This window comes from Paramisgurnus dabryanus, chromosome 9 (genome assembly GCF_030506205.2).
Source record: "Paramisgurnus dabryanus chromosome 9, PD_genome_1.1, whole genome shotgun sequence".
Classification (NCBI taxonomy): Eukaryota; Metazoa; Chordata; class Actinopteri; order Cypriniformes; family Cobitidae; genus Paramisgurnus; species Paramisgurnus dabryanus.
The window spans coordinates 12,551,840-12,574,808 of record NC_133345.1 but is presented as its reverse complement, the minus strand read 5'-3'; the positions used below and the strand labels follow the sequence as shown (position 1 = coordinate 12,574,808).

The window sequence follows — 22,969 nt, the reverse complement described above, 5'->3', positions numbered from 1 at the left end:
GAGACGAGGTAAACGGTGCTCTGTATTTATTTGTTCGAGGAACAGACACAGTCGAGATGTGTTGGTACTTTTGTAAAAAAGGCTCTATGTGCTGGGATATATGTGATCTTGACATGTCAAGGCAGCTAACAGACTGATGGGTAAGCCGATCTGTCTGTTCCCTGACCTGGGCCCTGGATAGTCAGACAATATCAAAAGTAAGACTTTTGGTCAGATTTCTAGAGAGTATAGCACTTCCTTCCGGAGACGGATGGAGGCCATCTCTCTTTAGCAGGTCAGGTCTTCCCTGGAAATGCTTCCAATTGTCTATAAACCCTACGTTATGCTGAGGGCACCACTTTGACATCCAGCCATGAAGAGACACTAATCTACTGTAAGTTTCATCCCCCGGTAGGCGGGGAGGGGACCAGAGCAAATTACATTGTCTGACATTGTTTTTGCAATTTCACACACCTCTTTAATAGTATCTTTGGTGATCTCCGACTGGCAGAGTCTGGTGTCATTAAAATTTAGGGTCGCAATCACATTTCAAAAGGTCGCATATGCGACCAAAATGGTCGCAGTGTAGTTCCCTGCCAAGCCCCAGCGAGATTGTCACCCCTCCCTACTACCCCCGATGCACGCACTCACACTGTACATTTATTGATCCAAGCCTGGGTGCGCTTTCATCATTAAGATGAGATTGTTTTGAAAAAAGCAGGAAGTAAAACGCTCTCTTAACACTGGAACCCATCATAATGTTAAGTCTGGGTTTTTTATCCGGACTCGTTTGGTGCGCGATTACAGACAGCCTCTCACATGTCATCATATTGCTTAGTTGATCTGTCACGTGTGCAGCTAGGACATTCATGTAACCCCGCTGTGCGCATCAAAATGTTTTTACGGAGGCAGATGAAGGTGAGTGTTCGCGCAACTGAAGTTTTCAACTTTTGAATCGCGCTCACACCACAGCCTACCGCTTCTGAGCCCAAGTGAACCGCGCTCCAGCCCACCTCTGCAACCCGGCCGTGGGGCGATTAACCAATCCGCGCTCGGGTGCGGTACAGAGCAATCACACTAGTCAAACGAACCAGGCTTTGTGGGTCAAACGCGCCCAAGCGTGGTTTGGTTTGGATAGTGTGAGTACACCCTAAGTGTAACTGGTATTCTTTCGAACTGCTCAAGTAGAACTTTAATTTTAATAAGTATATTTGTAGCATAACTTTACATACCTTACAAATGTATACTTGCTAGTGTTTAAGTGGTTTCAGCACATTGAAGCATGCTTTATTTTTACCTGGGATCTAATATATTCTGTCTTAACCTTTTTTACACTTTGTGAACACACTCTCTGTTTAGGGAGATGGACTGGAACTGCTGACCAAGAGTGGATTATTTATTACTTTTTAATGCAAAGTTTATTTTTGTTATAATTTTAATAAGCAATATTATATAACAAAAACGTTACAAGATACAAAACAAGAACTTGTTTTGCGCTCTTATGAATGTTTTCAGCTTGAATTTGTTAAAGGTTAACTTCTAAATTGAATGAAATAACAGAATTCTTAAAGTGCCCATCTTATGACTGCTTTTCCACAAGTTAAATGGGTATATGAGTTCCATAAAACATGTTTCAGAAGTTGTTTGCTCGAAATAGCTTGTAGGAAAGGATTGTTACCCATCTCTAGTAGCCTCTGTTTCAGTGCATTTCAGATGTACTGTTTTGAGGTGGTCATTACATATTTATGAGCTGCTGCTCTTTGATCACGCCCCACTACTAACGTCATGTGCGCATGCGCAATGTTATCGCGAGCAGTGCAGACTGTACTATTATTTTATAAATTATATATTATTATTAATGGTTTATGTATGGCCAATAGACAAATCAAGCAAAAAAGTATCACTAATAAGTACACTCCAGGAGAAGAGTCTCATGACACATAATGATTCCAGAGTTAATTTTGATGTAGCAGTCTCAACAATACACTCGTTTTGCCCTGGACAACACTAACATATTCCTGGTCTTGGTTAGTTTGGCAAAACACTATTACTTCGTAAGTTCATGTAGAATTGTAAAACAAAGCAGTTAAATATTTCTTTTAACTTTCGAAAAGTATGGTAGCTGGTCACTGGCTTTGCAGGAGAAACCACGCTGCAAACTAACTAGCATAGCGGATAGCCACCTCGTCGTTCTCAATGGCAAATGACTGCTAAAACACACAAGTTCACCCACTTGAAGTGCACCAATTTGTGGGCGGGATGATGTCAGTTTTTTTCTGCTAACAATATCTATATAGCCTACTGTCTACAAACATGAATAATATTAGCGTTACTGTACATTGTTTAAAAGGTATAACTTACGGGTTTAGCATCAGTGTATGGTCTCTGTTTTGAGATACAGATGCTCTAGCATCATAAATGTTGTACTTTGTGACAGAAGTCCAGATGTCCAATATGCAGAATATAAACGTGACTTCTTACCTTTGTGTTGATATAACGATCGTTAATCGAATTCAGTCTGTTTCAGATGTGTGAATAAGCAATGAGAACTGTCCAATAAAATATATCCCATGACCATTTTTGTCCAAAAATGCGTATAATCCATATAATATAGATAGATAGTCTGTTGTTTGCATCAGATTTCGCATGAACGTCTTGTAATAGAATATGATTTCACCTACAATCTGAGGATTATTTGCGTCGTAACACACTGTATATGAGATTACACTTATGGTTCCTGTAAACACATAGACACGAGTTAAAACTTTGTTTTTAAAAGTAGGCGTATAATCTATAATACCCAAATAGCGCTATTATTTCCATGAGACATGATAACAGTATAGAGGATATCAGCAAAGTGACTGCTCTCTAGCTACCTGGTGGGTGGAGACCTGCGAGTGGGGTGGTGGGCGGGAAAATTCAAACGCAATGTGACGACAAGGCTAGTTACGTCACAACGGAGCTGATTTTGAAACTGTGCAATCTGAGACTCAAGGCAGAGGACATTCAGAAACCCGTATCTCACTCAAAACAGCATGGATGGATTTTTTTCAAGTTTGTATGCGTGTGGAAGCACCAGAGACACAAAATAACACCCCAAAACCAGAAAAACTGAGTTTTTCATAATATGGGCACTTTAATGCTTATGTTTTGTAGCTTTACCGTTTTACGCTAGGGGTGTTAACATATTTGGCATATTTTATTTAAACCAATTCTTCTACATCTTTGTAGTTATTTTCTGTTTTTCGATAGTGTTGATATCAAATGTACTCAAGTACATTTCTAGTGAAAAAACTGTACTTTTACTTTGCTACATTTGGTGGCGTTACAGCACTACTTTTAAATGGTAATAATTAATGAATATAAATATATATATATATATATATATATATATATATATATTTTAAACTTTATAGGGCATGTTTGAAAGTTTCGCGAGACAGGCTGCGTCACCCTTTAGGGCGCGACCGCGCGGTCACCCTTTAGCACGCGCAATCGCACGTAAATAATTGGAGAAGCAGTTGAGGGCACGTGTGCGTTGTGCAAGATATCGGAGGCAGATCATGCGTGGCTTCAAGTTCGGTCTATATTTTCACTCCAAGAGGTCAAAAAGTATAGTTTCATAATGCGATGCATGCTTTGTTCAATAAACGAGCTGACATCTCAGCGTACAGGAATTCAAGATCCAACCTGAATTAAGTGTCACAGTATTGTCTATTTGAACACTATTAATGGTCATTTCACACACTGTCCGAGTTCTTTTACCATATGCACTCTTGTGCAAGCGATGACAAAACCTAGTGTAAGTTAAACCATACAAACAGCACGTTGACATCTGCACATTTCCATATCATTACCCCACAACTAAACAGACTAAACAGCATAATGTAAGGACGTCTTGCATTTATACACAAATCTGGACACCTCACTAATGTGTAGAAAATACATTCAAATAAAAACGGGATTGTATTTTATTTAAAGCCTTCCTAAAGAATGAATGAATAAAAATAAATGAATGAAGTTTGATTTTAAAGAAACATGTATTATATATTATAATAAATGTAGTGTTGATTTGCACAAACAGATGAGTTCCATATGAAATTCTAAAAATTATCATTTTTATTAAGCTCCTGTTTATGTTCAGTAATTGCACTTTAATGGCAATGAAAATAACCTATTCATATAAAAACATGATAACAAACAGACACACACATTATTTTTTGTTTACTGTTTGCATGTTTAAAGGCAGACGCTGACAAGTTTGTGTTGTGAACATGAAAATAAATACAGAGTTAACCGTCAGAAAACATTTGTGTGTGTGTTTGAGATTTTTTCTCAAATGACACGTTATGTGATCTTAATGTACCCATTGCAGGACTGAGATAGGCTGCTTTACTTATATAAGCAGAACAATGAGACTTTTAAGGAGAGGTTTGTGAAAACCCTCCAAGTAGTCTGAAATTCAGTGCTTTTGCGCTACTTCTTTATCAGATCGGAAGTAATGAGTAACTAACTACTTGAGTACTTTTTTCATGTAATACTTTTTTACTCTTACTCAAGTAAATAATTAGATTTGATACTTTTACTTTTACTGGAGTACATTTTTGTATAAGTACTTGTACTTTTACTGGGTACTCTACCCACCTCTGCTGCTCACGCTGAATGATGCTTCTTATTTGATAACTTTCAGTTTCCGTGTTGCCAGATATTAGTACTTAAAAAACAAGCAATTGGGCTTAAAGAACAAAATTCGTTCAAACCTTGTATTTCAGAAATAAATCAGAGAAATCACTCATATTTACCTACAACTAACAATCACTATATAGATGGTGTCAAAGTGTCACATTAATTGCTAAAACACTACGTCTAAAGAGGATTTTTAACAATGGGATCTGGCAATTATGTACCCGCCCTCGCAGCTTAAGCCAATCTTCGTCATTTTACACTAAACTATACAGTAAACTGTCCAAAACTGAATTATGTACTCGGATTTGTTTTGAAAAACGAATTAGTCATCAAGAGAACTTCAAATTTAATTTTTTAATATGAAAAGTCTACCGGGGTCCGGACCTCGGTGACCTAATAGCTGGCTACGGCCATGTTTTAAATCCAAAGAAATCTTCACGCCATTCTAACACACACCCATTAAGTTAGATGTCATACTGCTTTGACCATTTGAATAACACCGCCCTAATGCACACACAAAGATAGAGGGTGTAACTTTTAATCACACTGTAGTATTGTTGCTTCCGCCATGTCATGGAGAAGCTGTGTTTTCCCCTGTGAAAGGCAAACGGCTTTGTTGTGCGTTCCGATTGAGTAAACATTAAGAAACCAGTGGTAAGGTTTTATTTACAACACTGTTTCAGAACAGTACAACTAAAATGTTTGATTGTGTGCTGCACTTTTGATGAATGTACTACTTTTTTAACACGAGGGAAGTACAATGCTGTACACAAAGGCTTCTTCTAAAAAGTGGAACAATTCCAACTACACTCTGGTTCTGCTGACTGACATCCTGTATGTAGCCGATGTTTTTATATTTAATGAATTTCCTACTGACAATTGGTTTTGTTTTAGTATCCTTACCTACCAATATGTTATGTTCTGCTCACATCGCACTGGTAAAGTTGATCGATTAGCTTAAACATTTCTGTTTACCTAATTCGTCCAATCACAATGCACTGCATAGCTGGCCTATCGATTCACACCTGGTTAGACTGCGCTTTATCACAGCGATGAGCTTTGTACAAAACGACCTGTTACAGATGGGCGGGACTTAGAGCTGCCGTACAAAAATGTACAGTATGTGGAAAATAATGTTTTTTATCATAAATCATGCGAACACATTGTATTACACCAAATACACAAAGTAATGAGCTTTTAGCCACAAAATATGGGCCCTTAATACTGCACTCTACATTTTTGTTTTTTTCTATTTTGCTAAACAGTAGTAATGAAACAACAAATATGTGACTTGATCCTTAGCACTAGTCTGTTTTGGTTATTCAAAGGGAAACCAGACGAGCAGATGTTGTCAAAGCTGGAGCTGCTTACCATTTTAAACAAATCTCGCTCACCATTTCTACAGCTTCATAGGGTAAACAGCCAATTAGAGTGATCTGTTCAATTGGCTGAAAAATTGTGCAAATAACTACACTGACAGACTCCCAGCTACAGCCCAACAATGTCCAGGATTCGATTGTCTTGTTGAAGTCAAATAAAATTGTTGAAAGTGCTGTATAATAATTGTCTCATTGCAGATGTGCTGGTGTGGACGAATGAGCGTGTTATTTGTTGGGTGCAGTCTATTGGGCTGAAGGAGTATGCTGGCAACCTTCAGGAGAGTGGTGTCCATGGAGCACTTATTGCCTTAGATGAATCCTTTGACCATAATGCCTTGGCTCTGCTTCTGCAGATCCCTACACAGTGCACACAGGTAATATACATGTTGGTGTTGCTTAATCTGTGTCTGCATGTTTTTTTTGACGTGTTTACATTAACTTTTGTGTCTCTTCAGGCGAGGACATTGCTGGAGCGAGAGTACAGTAACCTGCTGGCTGCAGGGACTGAAAGGAAACTAGAAGAGGTGAGCAAGAGGGCTTCTGTTTGGCTACAGCAGAGCCACTATTTTCACTTCTGTTTGATGCTTCTAATATGATTTCTGTACTTAGTATGTGAGGGCAGAAAGGCAATTCCATCTTCTACCGTTTCTAAATTATTCACTTTTTTTAATTTTTCAATGTTAGCTAATATTATTACATGATTCTGAAAAAGCTGACAGGAATGAGTTTATACTTAAGGAAGGTGTGTGTGCGAAATGCGCAAGAGGGAGTGAAGGCGCAGGGGGATTATCCGATTAGAAATAGAAGGAAAATCTCATGGATATAGCAGTGTTATTAAAATGTCCAAAAAAATGTTTTACACTACACGCAGGATGACGACAAGAACTTCCGGCGCGCACCCTCTTGGAGAAAGAAATTCCGTCCCAAAGATGTGCGAGGAATGAGTGTGGGCTCTGCTGACACGCTACCTGCAAGCTTCAGAGTGACCAGCGCTGGACCTTCATCTGCTGGCCTGCTGTCAAAGAAGCCACAGCTTGATGGTATGTGTGCCGACAAGGATGATACATACTGCAATTTGCTTCATAGCTCCTGATTAAAATGTTTGAACTTGCCTGTAGTCAAATATCAGTGCTATGTTTTTGCATCTTGTGCTTTTAATGAATGATTAATTGAGTTATTTGTTTGGCTAATCTATGTGTGTGGGGGGGACTGTAGGGGGGAGTGTGAGTGGAGTTCAGCGGTTGGACTCTGCCACAGTTAGAACTTACTCCTGTTAATGCTGTCTGAGGTGAGTCTCCAACATCATCCTCATTAAATATTCATTTTGTTTCTGCAGTTATCTTGTTTTACAGACAGAAGCCTTATTAAATGTAATCAAGTATGCCATATTTATTAAAAACATTGAAATCTGACCTCTGAACTCCTCGGTGTGTAGAGTTTTGTAATATGATTAAGTGTGTAACTTGGACCTACAGTATATGAAGAGTCAATATCTTGTTTGGATCCTCTGATGTCTGCAGCTTTGCTCTTGTATCCGCACCAATTCAAGCTTTGTCATGCCTCTTTCCCCCGCCAGCGTTTTTTATGATTTTCACAAAAGTTTAATGCCTTCCAGAAACTTTTCTTCTTTTAATATATAAACATAAAATATATCAAGTAAAAGATCACACCCTCTGCTTTAATTTGTTTTCTTTACTTATCAAATATGGGTAGGTTTCTGCAAAAATATCACATTTTAGCAAGAAGCTGAGATAATGGCATTTTTGTAAAAGGACTTTTGTTAGAGATCAGCGATGATCAAAATATACACAGAGTTTAACTGTTTTGGCCTTAGAGGATGCTTCTGTGTTTTATAATTTTTTATAAATTACACATTAAATTAAATACAAAGTTGTTGAAATGTTTACTAATGTGAGCTACTGACACGAGCCACAGAGCAATCCAGGCAGAGCTCAACATTATTATTCATGACCTTTCTAAATAGGGCAAAAATAGACCAGTTCATTCAAATGACAAATCCTAGGATTGTAAATGGACATGTAAAACATTTCTGAATAATTTTATGTTAACAAAAACAATTATTATCATTAAACATGATGTGATGGATAATAATTGATGGCAGGATTTGTGAAAAAGTCTAACACAACCTCTGGTGTGTGTGTGTGTGTTTGTGAGTTTGTGAATGATTACCTTGATTAGTTCATTACTGATAATAAACCCATATTATACACAAATTCCCAGATTCATAGTACATTTCATGCTTTAACAGTTGACTTCAACAGTAAAATTTTCAGCATTTTAGCTAAGCAGTAATGATATTCATCACCTGATAAATGGCTATTTACAGTCCTGCATTACTACAGTAAAAGTTTGATTTTAAGTTTGTTTGTGCCCCCCCTCCAACTTTTAGCATCAGCCATCACTGCTTATAAGGGATGCATTTGCATTTCAATGGGTATGCTCATAATCCACTATACACTGATTTATAACTACATAGGCGAATACTGGGGTATTTATAAAAATGCAGCATGCATTAATATTATATATTAACATTATATTATAGTAACAACTTACTTAATCATGCGGATTCACTCCTACAATATTTCAAATAACTGATTTGATTAATATTTTTTTTAAATAAATATCTGTCTGTCTGTTCAAGTTTAATTTATTTGTTAAGCGCTTTAAAAAAGGTCAAGACCTACCAAAGTGCTTTACATTGTCAGGGATACAGTAAAGACATAATATTAAGACACAGGACTTAAAACACATAACAACACAAGTTAAAAGGCAAGATAGCCATGCCTAGTAAAATAATGCAGTAATAAAACATAAAAACACTTCAGGATCAGTTAAAAGCACGATTAAAAAGGAAAGTTTTAAGCCTCTTTTTGAATTCAGATATGGTGGAAGCGGTTTTAACTGCTAAGGGTAACTTATTCCAAAGGGTAGGACCGGCTATGGCACGGCTTTGTCTCGTCTATCTATGTGTGTGTGTGTGTGTGTGTGTGTGTGTGTGTGTGTGTGTGTGTGTTTGTTTCTATCCTGGCTAATGATGTTATACTTTTCTCTCAGTATATATGCATTACTTCTATAGGTGATGGCTTACAAGACGACGAGCTCCCGTCAAGCTGGAACTTTCATCAATTTGGGATTTTCCCTCTCGCAGAAGATCCGTAATGTCATCAGCAGAAAAATCTTTAAACCCAAGAGTATATATTTTAGATTTAAGTATTCTTCTATTTATGTAAGCCACAGAGACATTTCAATAATTTCACAATAATTTCCAGCATAATTTTTGCTTTTAATTTTGTCAGCTTTTTTTGTCATTTGTTAATCCTGTTGAACTCTTTTAGAAATATTTTAATGTATTACATGTCCAAGGTTTGTACATTTGCATCTAACTTACTTATTTTTTCCATTCAAAAAATATTGCTTTAACTTTCATTTGTTGTTTTCCCACGTGTGACTGAGTCATTCATTGGTATTGTGTGAATGTCAGAGTTGGTACATGTTTTAGAAGTTGTTTCCGTTCTTTCACCTGTGAGAAGATTTTTGTATTCTTACCTGTGATACCAAAACCAAACCCTTGGATAAGCCATAACAATTATGAGGGCTATTTTGATGACATCTTTCTAAAAACATGATGTCTTCATTGTCAAGTTTTCCTGGTACTGACTGAAAATCATCAAGCATTCCTTAGTGCCACAGTAAAGGTCTGTGTATGTAGGGAATATTTGGACCAATCCTCCTGTGGCCTCAGCTTAAACTTTCTGTTTCCAAATCTTCAGCTACCATCATACTGTAATGAAACCTTAAATTTCTTTTCCTTTTTTTGGCTTTTGTTTTTAATGTCGTTTTGATGTTGTATGTATCCAGACTTTGTGTAGTTGTTGTCATATTTAAATAGCGTAGACTTGAATCATATCCCAGTTTTTCATTGTTTGTAATTCATTATTCTTTAGTCACTGTTATTTAGTGTCTTTTATTTAAATAAATCCCTTGGTCCTGTAATAGAAATAATGTACAGTCTAAGTACTTATGAACTATTTTTATCACAGTATTATTTATTGCTTTCATTTCAATAAAATACTGAAACATATTTTCCACTGCCAATAAAATAATTAAGTCTTCATAAACAATCTTAATTATCAGTTGATATTCTGCTTGTCAGATTCCATAAAGATGCCAAGGTTGTTTTGTTTCATTTGGTGCCACTGCCACCAAAAGAACAAAGCATTAGCAAATTTGGAGCTAACACACAATGTAGCAGTTAGCATTATTTATTGATACGCAGGTAATTTTATGACTTGCTGGTAACACTTTATTTTGTAGTTTCAAGTTTATAATGTATCGCTTTTCACAATTGGTCATTGTTACAAAGCAGCTTTACGTGGAATGGAAAGAAAGAAAAAGTGCAGACCAATCAAGAAACAACGAAAGCATAATGATTTTTTTAATACATAAAACAATGAGTCATCATTGATTATTCCTTTCATGGCTTGGAGTATAATCATTGGTGGATGTCAATTCACGCCCTAGCAACCAATGAGAATATCTTATCAACCGTTTTTGCCTATATCTCTGCATCAGAGCATCGTAGAGACATGGGGATGAGCTCTATTGACTCCACTGTAACATTTGACCTGAGGTTTACCACTGCAAGCATCACTCCCACTTCCTTCAGTGTTTTAGCTTACAATGCTCCTCGAGAAGAGAGGGAGATGTTTCACTGAATGAGAACACAGCTGTTTTGCTGATGGCTTTCATTTTATTTTGTCTGAAATCAAGAGGTTTTTCTAGGTTCTTTAATCTGCTCTCGAAACTCGATTTTTCTTCCTTCTGTGCTCTTTTTGGCTTGGCCCCGGTAATTGCTGCTTGCAGCTATATTTGTTCAGTATTTCACAAATGCAATGGTGTATCGCTACGAAACGTGGTATGGCGCCACCTAGTGGTCAAGAGATGTAAAGAAATTGAGGCTATATCTTCACAAAACTTTTGCGTATTAACGTGAGACTTGGTATATGTCATAACAGTCATGAACTGAGGGTGCATGCTGAGTTTCGTCACAGCGCCGTGTAGTTGTCATGAGATTTGAAAAATGGCAATTTTTCTGCAAAATTTTATCATTTTATTCATTGTTTATTGTAAATTCAATTAATTTACTAATACATTTATTTAAATCAAATTTGAAATGGTTAACTTTAGTTAATGCACTACAAACTAACATCAATTACTGTTATGACATAAACAAGAATTAAAAAATGCTTATATATGCAGTGTGCTAGCATTAGAAAAATGTGCTGAAAATACATAGTATTTTGCATGTTGTGGAGTACGAATGCAGTAGCGTGTTTACCAACTTGGGGACCCTAAGCAAAGTGTGACCCCATGCCCCTACATTGCCTAAGGTTTTTCATTTTCATTGCACAACAGTAATATTGATTATATAGAATTAACGTAGACACACATAAACCAGACTTTTTTAACTGCTTAACATAAATTGTTATAATTCAGCTGTTGCAGTTTGGCATAAGACAAAAATTCTTGGTTTAATTGTCGGATTCAAAATTATACAGAATCATTCTCTGTAGTATGTCTGAATCCTCCGTATTTATAAAATCAGTAGGCAAGAAATCCCTGGATGCCATACTGAGTCTGCCCAGATTCTGAAGCAAGCTTCGATGGACACTTATCTATTCTAGCTTTCCCAGGATGCCACGAGAAAGCAAAGCAATCATCATATCGACCGGAGACCAGCCAATCGAGTTATTTCGATATATGGCTGTTCCTCAGCACCCTGACTTCACACACAGACCCAGAATATACTACAAAGTGCTCCGCTGATTCATAAAAATAAAGCTGCAGAATTGCCCCAGCTGTGTTGAGATGGCAGTAAATCTAAAAGTTTGTTAGAAAAATACATTTTAATAAAGTTTTTGTTTCATGTGGTATTCACTTCTATATTTCATTTATTGTGATGGTTTTATTTACTACTTTTTTATATTCATATATCCAGTTTTAAGTAAATAAAAGAGATCTTTGAGCAGCTGCCCGACCTCTCCTTTGTCCAAACATTTTAACCAATGCAAACACTGACAGAGACAAAGTATAGTTGTCACGTTACTGATGCAATCAGGTGTTAGTGCACCTGTCCCTTATACAAATGCATACTTTTTCATGTCTGATATTATGTTTTGAGTTCACGCACTGCTGCAAGAACCAAAAGGCGGATGACATGCGATTCCAGAAATCAAACGGAGAAGTCTGATTTCGAGTCGCTCTCAAGGTATTGTGATGTCATTCTCCTGTTGGTTCTTGTGGTGCCGCATGAACTCAAACAAGGCTACTACGTCATAGGTCACATGATAATGTCAACATGGCAGATGATGTCCATACTGACACAAACATACAAAATCATTGAAAGAAGTACCTACTGAGTGAGTATGCGATCGGACTCAGCCAGTGTGTTGTGAATGAAATGTGTGTTTTCTGAATGAGAATTGTTCCAGTGTTATGTTGGTATGAGTGAGTTTAGGAGGTGAGATTAACTGTTTTAGGCAGCTGCATATATGAAAAAAACACCTAACCCTAAAAAATTCTAACAAAAGGTTTCTCAGCTGTTTTTTGTTGTATTATGTGTCCCTTTTAAAAGTTTACCAAAGTTTGACTACAAGAAAGGTGTCATTTTCAAGATGGTGTCCAAGACAGGCAGGAAGCCCTTAAAATATCATAACTCCTTCATTATTTGACCTAGCCAAGTAATCTTGGTGTCTAACCCCATGATTTATGGGTCTATGACTAAATTGCACTGACATGATTACGAATGATAGAACCCTGGAATGTCATGTCAATGTCATATAAAAGAGCACTGAGGCTTGAAGTACCCCGATATGTAGATGTTTTATTATGGAATACATGATTTTGTGAGATTACTGTAAGGTTTTATGTTTGTGTGGGGTGAACCAGAGATGTAAACGATATAGCCTATGCCATGTAACTCCTACTCAATATGTGTTTTAGACACCCTTTTTTTGCTAAAACAAAGACTTGAATGAATGAATGTTTGTTTATTTGGTTACTAAACATAAAATAAAATATATGTACAGAAAATTAATTACAGACAGACAAAGATGGTAACCGAACAGGTGTAGGCTGAAGCAGCGGCTTATTGTGCCCTTCCCTATTTACAAAACAACATCTACCCAACAAAATTAAACATAAACAATAACTGCATAAACATATACGTACATACATACATGCATATATATATATACATACACATACACACACACATATATATATATACATACACACACACACACACACACACACAAATATATATATATAAATATATATATATATATATATATATATATATATATATATATATATATATATATATATATATATATATATATATATATATACACATCAGCTAGACTTTTGAAAAAGGGGTGGCAAGGTATTATTTTGGGGGGTCAATATACAAAGTGTTCAATTACACTAAAAATAAATTATTTTCCACAAAATGTATATAGATTAAATTAAAGTTGTTTATTTTCCAAAATGTACACAATTATATATGTATTAAGTATATAGCAAAAATAGAACAACTGGGATCTGTTTGGCCCTGATCTGCACCTGACTTTTGCTTCTTTAGAAAGAAGTTGGTAATATCGTCCCTATAGTTACACACCTCATGAAGAAACCAAAATTTTGAACAATTTGCTTGTTATTATTTACCATAAGTACACCGTTACTAATAATACAAATATTAAAATAATACACTACGACAAAATCGGAGTATATTGAGGTCTAGCCTATTTGACAACACAAGGAAAATTGCTTACAGACGTCTAGACATGTTATGTTAAGGGAGGAGGGAACTAGTTTCCCTTAACTTTAATGTAATGATGTAAATAGACTTCTGTCCCTCACATACATTAAGCAATGGAATGGCTTCAGATGACTTTGTGAAATTATAATCCAACCCTCTCAGACAGTGGCGGCGTTTCACGAAAACCTAGGGTATGGCAAAAAATTATTCGTACAAGAAGGCCATTCAAATAACGAATCTATGAAACCACATTATATCCATATGTGTACATACTCCACCAACCTGTATAAAATCATACTATGATAAAGACTTAATGTGATAGAGCACACGTAGTTAACCCAGCCAGCTAACCAACTATGACTTAAATACTAAATAAAACTCTTAGTAAAACAGGGCTAAATGCAAAAACAAGTCTTACCTTTTGTCGTCGTGCAGTTTTTATTCCACAAGTCGAAATATTCAAAAACGTGCGCAAATAATTAATACAATTCACTTCGACTGCGCTACAATTTCCCAGTGTAGAACATGTTTATTTATCCACAGAGAACAAATCATTTTACTTCTGAAATAATGTATGCAATATGCATTGCGCGAGTGTGGGGGAGAACCGTGAGTCTGTTTGAATGTTAAAACAAAAAAGGAGTTTACTTGCGAAAATAAAGATTATAACAACAGCGGTCATCATGAAACCTCCTGCACAATTCAAGCTGCGCTGCAAGAACGACAGGTTGATGACATCAAAGTACCGCGAGGGTGAGGCAGAAATCATCGGAAGAGTTTGCTTGCAAACCGCTCTTGCGGCACGTTGATGTCATCCACATGTCGGTTCCTGTATTATAGCATGAAGTCGAGCACACGCGTAAATTATCCATATTAGTGATTTACCAATGTTCAGATATGTTCTACTGAAAATATTTAACATTATTTTTAATGAGCTTCATTATAGCCTGTTGATTTCTGGTGTTTTGTCTGAATGCTAGGGTATGGCAACTGCCATACGCAAACGCCGCCCCTGCTCTCAGACCCAAGTCACCCAAACTGACATTTAAAAAGCGCGCTGTTTACATCCCTGTACTATATCCACGGTCGTTTTTCAAAAGTTCAATATGCTGCATTACACGTGCCAATATGAATAAGCCTACCTAATGTCTGTGATTGTTGCTGAACATTTGCTGACGACAAGTTTTTTATTGTTTTAAGCATCTTCTGTGGGATTTGATTTTGTTTTACTAATCGTGCTGTTTATAATCTTAATTATGTGTATTGTTACAACAAAGATTTCTGTGCTGAATACAAGAAAGTTGTCTGTGTGGTTTCGGTTGGGGGAGAAACAGCATATGCTGAGGAATGTACGTCTGGAAATTGTTAAGATAAGAGAGAGGCCTGAGGGAGAAAAGCAAACAGGGAACCATGTTATTAACTAATGCTTTAATATTCACAGGATAAAATATGCAATGTATTTCTTACTTAATCAGTATTAATCATTGAATAATTGATGTAATAAATATAAGATGTTGTCTTTGATAAATGTGTATTAACCAATGAAATGAAGGTTGCATACAGAATAACCTAATGGGGGCAGGGCAGCTCAACCTTGAAGAACAGAATCTCCTGTGTGTGTGTGTGTGTGTGTGTGTGTGTGTGTGTGTGTGTGTGTGTGTGTGTGTGTGTGTGTGTGTGTGTGTGTGTGTGTGTGTGTGTGTGTGTGTGTGTGTGTGTGTGTGTGTGTTTTCTTTCCTAACAGATGGTTTTTAATAATGATTAAAGTGTTTCCTTAGAAGTAGTATTGCAGTAAAAGATTTAATATGTGTTTATCTATCTAAAGAAGTTAATGTGTGCCTTATTCATATAACCAATTTTACGAATAATGAAATGATGTCATGATATTGAAATATGTTTTACATAATAATCACTTTCATCTTACAGCTTATGTTTTTTATAAATGAATGTTTTATTAATGATTTGTTTTTAAGAAAGCATTATAACATGCTATGTGAAGTCAACCATATGTGAAGTGGAGGAGTACTAGAGAGGAACTGCAGGGCTCCCAGGGATGAGAGGAGAACAGTTTGTTTTTCTTTGTCTATGTGTGTCCATTTTTGCCTACAGGCTAAAATTGGGTGTGGTGAGGGAGTCAGATTCACGAGGAAAAGCAGCCTTTGTGGGTGGAGATTTTCTGAAGAAAGATCGACGTCACATAATATATAAATAATTGTCAAAAAAGAGGCTGTGTGTCTTCGCTTACCAGATGTGGTCATGAGAAGATCCAGCGCGCTGTTAAACTTTTTCATATCTGATCAATAAATATTTGAACTTAGATATTCGTATCTTGTGCCTTTCCTCTAAATTATGAACATGCAATGGACGCCTTAAAGTCCAACACTTCACGCAGGCTTGACAGTATTAGTCAGTTTCACAAGACTAGTAATGCTCATTGAAGTATTAATGCTAAGCACTACAGTGCAATGTCTTCCTTACTTCCCGTTAAAACAGTACTTCGTTTAATTTAATACCAATAATAGCCGTACATACCAGCAAAACGCTCTTCATCGATCCTGTGTGTGCTGGCGCGTTATGTTTTGGAGCACGAAGGAGCTGCGTGTCAGCTTAACCAATAGGCTTATTCGACGTCATGCGGCTAGACAGCTGCATTACGTCAAAGTACCGCGAGAGCGATTCACGAAATCAGACGGAGGAGTTTGCTTTTAAACTGCTCTCGCGGAACTTTGACGTCATGCGGCAGTCGGTTTGAATTTACATAATCACTCGCTTGCTCGATGTTACGCAGATTTTTCAGATCTTGCCAGAATAATGTAAAACTGATACGTTTTGGTTGCTATGGACGCTGCCAGGGCTCGTCACATGACGTCTTCTACAGACTGCAATAAATAAGAATAAATACGAAGAGGCAACAATAAATGATCTGTGCCAGCGCAAGTCAATATTTATCTGGCCATTCAACTGGTTTTTAATTCAAAAAATCCCTCGCAGTCTGAACTCAAATAGGCAACAGAGGGAAGTTTTATTAAAACCGCTTTCAACTGCAGGTAAAACAACATTCAGAGGTGACTTTAAAAACGCTCCATGGCGCGTGCGAATAGCATTTTAAGCATTTTCTGATCATGTAGGTATGTGCGCCTTTGATTAACTTTAGACGTGATGCGCTGGGTGCTAAATATTTTTTTTATCAAAGGCTCGTTGATGGTAATAAATATAGATATAAATATACATTTTACTAAACTATGATTGTGTTCGATTAATTAATGGGTTGCTTAATTATTAATTTGTTTATTTAAAATCCTGTAATTTAAAAACTCTGATGTCATCGAATGCGACGATACCAAGGTCCATTGTGATTTCCACTCGGTAAGTTGATGAAGATAATTCTTACATTTACACAGCAAAGAAATGTTTAATCGTGACAATAAGTTGTGTTTGGAACATTCTTATGTATAAGGTAGCAATCTTAGGATGGTAAAAAATATAAGTCATTAAACAAATAACTTTGTTGCACCACATATGCAGTAGGCTAATAGCAAAATTAGCTAATTAAACAATTTTTTGTCGCAAATAAGTTGATCATGCAAGATACAGGGAAATCCAAGATTTTCAGTAGCGATATGTTACCTATATTACAGTAGCTCGCAACAATTAAGCCTCTTTTAGCCAACATGTTCAGATGAAGAACAGTGATGCCAGATTGGTTTGTGTTCCAGCCCAGTAATTACTTAAAATCGACACAAAATTATACAATAAACTCCCCAGATATGATCTATAATAAACAATACAGCTTAATTCATAACAGCACTACTTTTGTTTGTCATGTTTTAATATGAAATAATGAATAATTTAAATGCTCTTTCAGAGATTATATAGGAGCCTACGATAGACATTGCGAATGTAAAATTATTTTCCATTTCTGTATTTTCCCTTAAAATAGAAAATTCCACCTGCCCAAGCCCATTTTAATACACATAGTACAACCCAGAACCAACTAAATGGGTGGAAAACATTCTGCCTGACAAGACTGATGAAGAATACTGGTGAAAATTTTACGTATAATTCTGTAAAGTTTTTTTTCTCTCTCATCAGGTCCTTCAAATTTGCTTGCTCTTTATCTCCTACAGTACACACACACACACACACACACACACACACACACACACACACACACACACACACACACACACACACACTGGGGGAAATCTGTCCTTAAAAGCAAATGCTGGGCGTATGATCTGTATCCACACATATATCCAGTAAAACCTTTCATAGAAACTGCCAGTAAACAATAAATACAATAATTGTTTATGAACAAATAATATTATGCTCATAAAAATATGCTGATTTAGCTGTTTTATTTATTCTGCTATTATATTATTACAAAAATGTGATTACATTACAGAATATATAAGACATAAACTGCTTATTAGTTAAAGATCACGTTCTTTCTGATCCCACTTTTTAAACCCTAGGTAGTGTGTAATATTGCTATAATATCATAAATAATACCTGTAAAATGATAAAGCTGAAAGTTCACTGCCAGGCGATTTATTTTCTTTAACAGAATTCGCCTTTCAAAGCCTACAGCGAACGGCTGGTTTGAACTACAGCCCTCTACTTCCTGCTTTAATGACGTCAGTATAACAGTTTTTTGACTAGAACCCGCCCACAGGAATACGTCACTCACCAGCTAAGCTAACGGCAAGCTAAGCTGCCATCAAATCAAAACACACTAAACAAACTACACTATCAGAACTCGTTACTTATTTCTGAAGGAGGTACTTCACATAACAAGGAAGACTTCAGCCCATTTTTAGGACAGTGAAAACAGCGCTATAGAGATAAGTAAATTACGTGAAACATGAACACATGTTATATTGCACACTGTAAACACAATCAAAGCTTTAAAAACACAGAAAGAACGGGAGCTTTAATGTTCATAACAGTTCATAATTGTGTTTGTGCGTACTTTTGTTATGTTTTAAATTAAAAAGCAAATAATTTTAAAATAAGCAAATAATTCCAACTCCTATCTCCATCTTACCTCCTTGGTACTATCTAGTCCGTAAGAAAAAATGTAATCATATTTTCATAAAACGAAAACAATACTCAATACATGTAATAGTTTATTATGTTTATTATGGTTTGATCAAATAACTTACAATGTGTTGGATGAGAAAGATGCTGCTGACTGTCAGACCACATGAAGCTTGATGTATCGTCATAAAAACTAACATTTTTAATTAAAAATTGTTGTTTAAAAAAAAAATATCACCAGAGGGACAATTTAGACCATCGCCTGAAAAAGTTAAAAACACGAAGTCTTCTGCATATATTCCATACAAACTCTCGACTGGCTTTCCCATTGTAAAGATACTGGTATGTCTCTGTGCTTTTATAGTTGCACAATGAAAACCCATCACCCCCGATCAACAACACGACGAAATCACTGAATATATCTTCATATGATATATCTTAACACTTCTTAATTTCATCCTCACACTGGTTCATACATGGCAGGTAGTAAATATTTACCATTACTGTTAAAATCATGTTTTATGCGTACTTCCACGATACTGTTTTCTACCGGCTGGTTATTGAAACGGACGTCTTGCACAAAGAAGGGATATACGTCACATCACTTACGTCCACATTCAAAAATAAGGTGGATACAGTTCAAGACTAATATTTCTTTTAATCTTTTATGGTAACACCTCATTTACTTGTTCATTTCAGGTGCGAGCCAAGGCCAAGCCAATTTTATTTATTGGGAAAAAGGATAAAAAGGCTTCGAATAAGTGGGTTGCATATATTATTACCCATTGGCACCCCACTCCTGTCACTACAATTTTTTTGGAGAAGATGCGGAGTGCTTTATCTTGACAAAGGGTCAGAGTAATGTTTATGTTTAGAAATTTAGGATTTAAAATACATGTATATTCCTTTGTTGATATGTACAGATTTTATGATGAGAGTATGAAAGTAAACTTGTATTATAGCAACCTCCACTGGACAGCAGCCTGAGAGCCTCGCAATGGAGTGGCCAGAGAGCTTCGTCATGAAGCGGCCTGAGAGCCCTGCTGTGGAACGGCCGGAGAACCTCACCAAGAAGTCTGAGGCTATATTTGTACCAAATCTTGTTCTTCTGTCTTCTAGACTCTCTCCAACCTCTCTTGCTCCTATTACCTCTACTGCTTTTACAACAATTTTCTCTCCACTTTTTTCCCCACCTCCACTGCCATGCTCTAAGTTTTTGCCACAGAGGAAGAGGAAGATAAAGAAATCTACCTCTTCACACTATACCACACTTGTCTCTCTTCAATTTGCATCTGTCTCTTCCAGTTCTAAATCTCAGAAGGGGCCACTGGTGAAGAACAGAATAAAGGATAACTTTTCCTGTTATATCTTACTCCACAATTTACTCCTAGTAAATTATGTCTTCATGTAAACTGAATTCATTTAGCTAACCAGGTATTTGTTAGCCAGTTCACAGTGTTTTAGAGCCCAATGTCCAAGGACTGTGGTCAATGTAAATTAGTTACATTGTGTACTGAGACCGACGGAAAATTAAAAGTTGTGATTTTCTCGGCTGATATTGCTAGGAACTATACTCTTATTCTGGCGTAACAATCAAACTTTGCTGTCGTAACATGGCTGCAGAAGGCGTAATGATATATTGCAGTGCCCGAAAATTGTCCCCTTAGTATCTTTCAATAGCAGGGGACATTTTTTGGGCACTGCGTAATATCATTTTGTCAAATAACTGGGGAACAGATAAATGAGGTAAAATGTTATTTACTAAGCTGAGTGCTTGTCTTAGTGACTGATTCTGACCTTTCAAAGATAATATCCAGTAATTGCTTCAACAGGTAAATAATTATTACTTGTGTTTTGTTTGTGTGCGTGCGTGCGTGTGTCTGTGTGTTTGTGTGTGTGTGTGTGTGTGTGTGTGTGTGTGTGTGTGTGCGCATGCGTGTGTGTTTGTGTAGAGGAAAGCCGAATTGAAAGTTCACTGGTTACGTGCTCTGTATGGTAAGTCATGTTTTATTACCTTATTATGTTTATTCCATTGCAATGCAAATTAGTCCATTCCATAACCAATACAATGTAGGCAGTGATGTCTGTTGTAAGATAAAGTTCCCTGGACATGTTGATCCTGGCAGCAAAAATAAATCTCTGAGTTGTAGTATTTAAAGAGTTAGTCTGGATTTAAACAGAGGGTGATCCTGAATGTGGAATGGGAGATTGATCTATGTCACACCCCAAGGGCGGACCCAACTATGCTAAGGGTCACACCCCTCTCAACTCTTCCACCTCGAGGAGTTTCCCAAGACCACCCCAATGACCAGACAGACGAGTATACTATAATTAAAATAAACTTTATTAAATATTTAAAAGGAAAAGGGGGGAAAGGGCAATTTAAAACTAATGTGTCTCTTCTTCGCCTCCAGGGCCACTTGAGGGAAAGACTGGGGACAGGGGCTCCGTAGGGGCTCTGGCCCAACAATCCGTGGCGCGCTCCGCTTCTCCTGGAGGCAGAATCAAACAAAAGTCAGACAAGGTAAAGTACTTCGATGTCAAACGCTGTCCGTCCACCCGGGACCTTCGGCAGAACAGGTAGTAGGCCCCTTCTGCCTCGAAAGACAATGGCTGCGCCTTTATTTTCAGTCAATTATTATTTTTTTTTTTGTTGGCAACATCTGCAGTGGCTCAGTAGTCCTATTCGTGCATAGCAGTCTCTGCCACAATTTAGGCAGACAAAGCTGGATGGCAGGTTGGAGTCATGGCTTGATTTCCTCTCCTTCCTGCGACTTCTTTTGTCCTTCAACTGCTGGAGTCTCTTCATTTCTCCCCTTTGGATTCCATCACTTACTATGGTTTTCCATGCACTGCGTTTTTCTGCAAGTGACTCCCAGGTATCAGGGTTTATACCAGTGGCTTTCAAATCACGCTTGAAAACATCCTTGTAACGCAGTGCTGGTCGGCCTACAGGACGGTGTCCTGTTGCTAGTTCACCATATAGTATATCCTTGGGAATACGGCCATCCTTCATACGGCGCACATGACCTATCCATCGGAGCCGCCGTTGAGTGAGCAAAGTGTGCATGCTGTGGGAATTTGTCTGTTCCAGGACAGATGTGTTTGTGATCTTGTCTTCCCAGGTTATACCAAGGATTCGTCGCAGGCAGCGGAGATGGAAACTTTCCAAGCGGTTTTCCTGAATGGCACATGCTTGGTATACTTTGAGTTTGGTATTCAATGAGATGTTATTGTTGTCCCACACTTTCTTGCTGAGTTTGGACAAAATTATAGCAGCTTTTGCAATACGCATGTCTATTTCTTTATCAAGCGACAAGTGATTGGTGATGGTGGAGCCCAAATACGTGAACTTATCAGTGTTTTCCAGCACATTGTTGTCAATTTTGATTGATGGTGGTGAAGGGACGTTTTGGCTCATGACATTGGTCTTTTTAACGCTGATCGTGAGCCCAAACTCTTTGCAGGCATGGGAAAATTGACTGAGCAGCTGCTGTAGTTCTTCTTCAGTGTGCGCCACCAGGGCTGCATCGTCTGCAAACAGCATCTCTCTAATCAGTACTGAGCGGACTTTAGTCTTGGCTTTCAGGCGGGCCAGATTGAACAACCTTCCGTCACTTCTGGTGTGTAGATGAACACCTTCTGTGGAGTGTCTAAAGGCAAATGTTAACAGCATGGAGAAGAAGATGCCAAACAAGGTTGGGGCAAGGACACATCCCTGTTTGACGCCACTCTTGATGTTGAAGGGGAACAGGTAAGTAAGGGCTTATACACAGGTCAAGTTTACTCCACAGGTTACGTTATTCACAGCACTGGGGATCTTCGTACACACACAAAGCTTCACTTGTACAGGTAGGTATTGGCTATAAGCACAGAACAGGTTTACTTTACAGGTCACGTTACTCACAGCACTGGGGATCGTCGTACACACACAGAGCTTCACTTGTACAGGTAGGTATTTGCTATAAACACAGAACAGGTTTACTTCACAGGTCACGTTACTCACAGCACTGGGGATCTTCGTACACACACAGAGCTTCACTTG

At 37.3% G+C, this 22,969-nt stretch overlaps 1 protein-coding gene across 13 annotated transcripts in view; it reads left to right on the top strand.

Moving 5' to 3' along the window:
• ppfia1 (PTPRF interacting protein alpha 1) overlaps positions 1–10,146 on the top strand; it is a 194,641-nt gene extending 184,495 nt beyond the window's left edge. For 8 of the 13 annotated variants that reach the window (XM_073815709.1, XM_065272899.2, XM_065272898.2 and 5 more), the window contains 4 exons: positions 6,243–6,418; positions 6,500–6,568; positions 6,916–7,084; positions 9,142–10,146. In XM_073815709.1, coding sequence (XP_073671810.1) covers positions 6,243–6,418; positions 6,500–6,568; positions 6,916–7,084; positions 9,142–9,224 — 497 coding nt within the window. In that variant the 3' untranslated portion in view covers positions 9,225–10,146. Of the gene's footprint in view, positions 1–6,242; positions 6,419–6,499; positions 6,569–6,915; positions 7,085–7,259; positions 7,333–9,119 lie in introns of all 13 variants that reach the window. The other 5 variants (XM_073815710.1, XM_073815711.1, XM_065272900.2 and 2 more) reach the window with 2 other exon arrangements.
• The last annotated feature ends 12,823 nt before the right edge of the window (positions 10,147–22,969 follow it).